The sequence below is a fragment of the Octopus bimaculoides genome, chromosome 3 (genome assembly GCF_001194135.2).
Source record: "Octopus bimaculoides isolate UCB-OBI-ISO-001 chromosome 3, ASM119413v2, whole genome shotgun sequence".
NCBI classification, from domain to species: Eukaryota; Metazoa; Mollusca; class Cephalopoda; order Octopoda; family Octopodidae; genus Octopus; species Octopus bimaculoides.
The window spans coordinates 74,206,544-74,212,272 of record NC_068983.1 but is presented as its reverse complement, the minus strand read 5'-3'; the positions used below and the strand labels follow the sequence as shown (position 1 = coordinate 74,212,272).

The 5,729-nt window shown below is 35.1% G+C and overlaps 1 protein-coding gene across 1 annotated transcript in view; it reads right to left on the bottom strand.

Moving 5' to 3' along the window:
* Window positions 1-5,729, bottom strand: part of LOC106879093 (aquaporin-9) — a 78,146-nt gene that overhangs the window by 6,069 nt on the left and 66,348 nt on the right. Inside the window, exon 6 of the mRNA XM_014928527.1 lies at window positions 1,167-1,330. Within this exon, the coding sequence (XP_014784013.1) occupies window positions 1,167-1,330 (164 nt within the window). The remainder of the gene's footprint in view (window positions 1-1,166; window positions 1,331-5,729) is intronic.

The window sequence follows — 5,729 nt, the reverse complement described above, 5'->3', positions numbered from 1 at the left end:
TATATATATATATATATATACATGTACAGGGTATCCTAAAAACCGTATACACGCATTGGATGATTATAAGACCATTGTTTATTAAAATACATTTTATTTTCAAAATTTAATCGACATTACAGACAGGATTTAATTTTTTTTATAAACGCCTGATTTCAAACTGCTGAAGACACGAATCATTCTACTGAACTTCCCTCGTCTAGAACAAGATCTCATTGGTGTAGCCCTTTACATTACTATTGTAGTGTGAAGGTACCCCTTTTGCCGGAGATAAAACTTCATATCTTCAAAGTCCTCTGAGAAGCTTAGCATGACAGATTGCTGCTGCAAGTTCAAGTAAATAGGAACAGTGACTGTCTAAAACGAATGACTCGCCTAATCCTTTTGATGAGAATCCACGCTATATTGTAACTCCCGATAAATTAACATGATATTCCTCCGTAATATGCGGATTCTCAGGTTTCCAATAGGTGCAACTGTGGCGATTAACTAAGCTATTTAATATAAATGTGTCCACTCCAAAAGACTATCTGTTGGAAAGTGTTTATTTTGCTTTTGCATCTTGGCCAAGTACCACTCCCAAAATACCACTCTTCGATCCAGATCATTTTCACTGAGAGTAGAGGCTATTTTTGCAATGTACAAATTCCAATGACAAAGCTTGAAAATGTGATGATCACTTGATTTTAAAACACTTATAATATCACGACCCGCTTGCTACATATTTCCTTAAGTTCTGGCAATATACAGAACTCTAGTGCATGTTTTGCGTTGTGGCGATCATTGATGTCCACTGTCTTTCAAACTCAACTTGTGGGCATTCTGAACGGTTTCATCTACTTGGAACTTATCCTGAATTCGAGTGATGGTATTTCTCGTAGATGGGTCTGCTGGAAACTTTCTCCTAAACTGTCCTCTCACTTCGATTGCGCGATCAAACTTCCAGTATGCATTTTGGGGAACACCTTGCGCATGTGTGTGTGTGTGTGTGTGTGTGTGTGTGTGTGTGTGTGTGTGTGTGTGTGTGTGAGAGAGAGAGAGAGAGAGAGAGAGAGAGAGAGAGAGATTAAAACAACAAAAATGTTATAATCATCTACATCACCCCACCTGCATGGTTGCAGTAAACTGAGTGAAAGGAATTAGAGAAATAAAAATATAGTAAATACCGATTTCAGCTGTGGTCGCAGTTGGATGGTCTCTGAATTCAGCTGTGATTGTTAAAATCTCTGGACGGTGAATACAAATAAAACCGTTGTAGACTGCCACTGCCAGAACAGAACCTACCAAAGGCAAGAAGACTGGTATACAAAACCAGCTATAATTTCGATAACTGAAATGAAAAATATTATGCATGCTAATTGGAAAAATATATTTGTACATTTAAACATGAGAGGTATAAGTAATATAACTTTAAACAATGCAGAAAATAAAATAGTATTTGCTAAGATTGATAGTTTAAAAGTAACTAAATTTCTTTCTGTTTGGGGTCAAAATATGTAATGTCTTTGAATTTTTGTATCTTTTATTACGTCATAACTACTTTGTATTATGTAATCTTTTGAACAACAGGTAATAACAAAGAGACATACAGAATTCTAGGTCTTGATTTGGTTGTTGGCAAGAGTTGTTGCTGAGAGAAACGATTGACTGAAAATTTTGGAATGAAAGTTTTCACGGTGAATGCATTAGTCTTTAAAAGAACTGAGTCGCAGAATCTTAGTCTGTGAGAAAAACTGCGAAAGAACACGATACGAGGCAAATGGGACTTAGCGCCACGCAGTATTTTTGTTCTCTACAAATTTCTGAAAAAATATTGGGTGATTTGATATTATTGCATTTAACTATGAAAGTCTAAAGGTCGACGACAGCTCAAAAAGAAAAAAAAATATAGGAAAGGAAAAGAAAAAAGAATAGGCGTGCCATCTCGTCATTGATTGGATGAAAACTGTGATAGTAGCTGTGTCTTAATAAAAATTGGCATTGGCAGCGACAATATTAATAGTGTTAATAGGTATGTGGACAATAACGATTATGATGTAGTAGCCGCTGACGTTGGCAATACTTCTGATGCCACTACATACACACACAAACTCACTCCACACCTATATATATATATATATATATATATATATATATATATATATATCAAGAGAGAGAGAAAGAGAAATAGACAGACACATATGTATATATATTTTTTGTGTGTGTATACATAAAGAGTTAATATTGTATCAATTGTAGTTGTTACGATTCGATATACATTTGCTGACAAAAACATTCCCAAATTTATTTCAGCTGCATGAGATAAAACAGCCACCATTTCAATGCATTTATCTCATCATTTTTTGACAATGCGTGCTCTTATTCAACTGTGTTCTCTCTCTCTCCTTCTCTCTCTCTCTCTCTCTCTCTCTCTCTCTCTCTCTCTCTCTCTCTATCTATCTATCTATCTATCTCACTCCTGTTCTTTTTTATATTTCGCTGAACTAGCGATAAGATAATCATAGATAAGTAACATCCGTATTACGTCAGGTATGTTATTTAATTACTTCGCTTTGGATCCTTTTGACTCTGCGTTTTGTCCTCCCTATGTCAATGAAAAAGTACCAGTGAAGTACTATACCTTCTCTCAAAATTTGTGGCTTTGTGCCTATGCTATTTAGTATTCTTTCTATTAGAGGCACAAGGCCTGTTCTAATGTTTGTACCTGCTCGCGTCTTATTTGAAACAAATATTGATTTCAAATTTTGGCGCCGGGCTAGCAATTTCGGGAAGTTTCATCGACCCCAGTGTTCAACTTGTACTTATTTTATCGATCTTGATAAGATGAAAGGCAGAGTGGGGCTCGGCGGAATGTCGCTAAGCATTTTGCTCGGTGTGCTAACGATTCTACCAGCTCGCAGGCTATTTGAAACTAATATTAAAATTATACACATCTAATTACATGTATTTATTTTAAATATTTACGTACTTAAAATTATTTTACAGCCTTGAAACTTTTTCTCAGTTCTTTTTCTTTTTCGGAATACATATTTTTACAATTATTTTCTTTTCAGAATATTACATCTTTTTTTCTTTTTTATCTAATGTATCCTTCCATTCTTTAGATTAGTGTGTATGGTATGTGAAAAATTTGGCTGCTTTTTCAAGAAACTCAAGAGAAATGGTGAATTAAAATTTAAACATTTTTTTCACAAGCGCTGTATAAAACACATTTAAATTACCAGAAAGATGTCTGTGAAAATGTTTACCTATAAATTATCATTATTAATAATAACGCAAAGCGCGTTAACTAGTGGCTTAGCGTATTCGGTTCATGGTTATAAGATCGTGGGTTCAATTCCTGAATCGAGTAGCGTGTTGTGTCCTTGACCAAGGCACTTGGCTTCAGTTAACTACAATCAGTTCAGCTGTAAATGAGCAGCCATAACCAGCAACTGTTAGTTCTGCCCTCTCTCCCGCCAGCTATCAGATACTTGATGTGTGGCTGCGCCAAGGATGTATACGCCTGGCAGCAAACCGTGCTTGCTAGCGAGTGACGGCTGGCTGTATTGTAATTAATGAGTATATTTTACGGAGATGTACTCTCGTAGCAAGTGTTTTGATTTGAGATTGTATACTTAAACTAAAATGATTTCAGCTTGAAAGACACAAGTTAACCATTCAAAAATTGTTTTAATATCTTTTAAAACTTAGGATCAATTTTAAATTTCTTTTGTTTTATTCATTGATTTCTTTTCATAGGAATTATTTCACTCTAGCATAGCACATTTTAGAAGAGGGGTATGATCGTTTTAGTTGTCTCTCAGGAAATAGATTTCACTCGGCATCGAGAATGAGTATTTCAGCTGTTCAATCAACAGAACAATCTATTCATAGAATTATAGTATAAGTGGCTGAGTATTCTATATCTTAAACGAAATCCGCAGCAAGAACCAATATGATACAATGTGACATGGTTGAAGTTCTAGGAACAAGTCTCATTTCTTCCGTTTTCTTCGGATATCAGATAAGAAAATTTGTGAAGAACGAAATGTATTATATATGGTAACAGGAGTAAAAGTAAGAAATTACACTTAATCATTGTGAGAGGAATAAAGCTTCAAACGAAACAAATTGTTATCAGACAACAAACACAAGATTTAGGTAACAAAAGACATCTTAGGAATAGTTGTTTCAATTGACCGAAGCAACATCCAGTATGTTACCAGAACTACAAGGAGACGAGCTGGCGGAATCGTTAGCATGCTGGGTAAAATGTTTTGCAGCATTTTGTTAGGCTTTACATTTTAAGTTCAAATTCCGCCGAGGTCGACTCTACCTTTCCTGCTTTCGGAGTCGATAAAATAAGTACAAGTTGAGCACTGGAGTTGATGTAATCGACTTACTCCTCCCTCGATGCTACTGGCCTTGTGTCAAAATTTAAAACCAATATGATGCTAGAACTCCAGTTATCGACCTCGCATGAGTCAGACTCAACGATACTTATAGCAGAATATTAACTAAAAGCCTAGAGTGACGAAACAAGATTTAGCAAGGAATTTAGCCCGTGATTTTCACATATTTGACTTGACTGGGACTTTACTGTATTGACTTCTATAAGCAGAGTCGACCGCAGTAGAATTTTATCTGAAATATAAAGCAGCATAAATACATTTACTATGTTCTAAAGAATATAACTATAAAAATATATATTTCTCCATGTCACAGCGCCTGCGGAAATTTTGCGATTGTTTTCAAAACTACAAGGTTATTAGCAACTTATAGAGAAATGTGAAATACATAATTTCGTCAGGAGTTGTATTTTTTTCAAAAGACCTTCATACCCGAGGTAATATAAAGTCCATATAGTTTCGATACATGTCAGCAGCACAGCAGTTATCTCACCATGTCTTCAACCAAACATAAGACATAGCCATATACAAAAAGAGTAGACAATATGGCTTAGAGAAATTTACCATAATTAAAACAAAAATTAAGAGAAATACATCAGCATAGCCAGTAGCATCAACTTGTTAAGCAAAGACAAAGAAAGTTATACGAAGTTCTATACAATATCAATTCTTGATTTATTGAAATTGTCTTCACTTTGAAAGAATGCAAACAAACGCCTAGCAGCAATTGCAACCAATCCAAATAAGAAGAGAAGGTAATTTCAAGAGTCAAGAATTAACCAGAATTGATATGTCATTAACCCTGTCAACGCAGAAAACAGATACATCGTTCAAAATTGTATTACCGGTTATTTCAGAAGGTGGTTTTTCCCTACGGCATTGAAAAGACCTTTCCCTATGCTACGAGGAGCGCAGCCCATAACCCCACCACCACCACCACCACCACCACCACCACCACCACAAGCACGTTAGTATTTTCAGATTTACTATTTTGTATATCATGCTGATGAGGGGAAAAGAATTTTATATTCTAATCACGAAACGTCGTACATGATGAACTAACGGCAGGTTTGTTTTCGTTTATTTTCTCTTCTGTTTTGTTCTATGTGTGCCATAAATATCGCCATCCGTTGGAGAAAAAATTGTAGTTAAAATTAGTAGTTCTTTGACTGTTATTTCTAAATTTTCATTATGTTGGTGAAGCAACTCATGCTGATCCCTATATGTTTATAATTATAATTATAAATGGTTTACCGATAAAGGTTTTTTTTGCATACCGAACTACTTGGCAAAATTGTTAATTATTAATTTTATTAACTAATTGGCAATTCCCTGCCC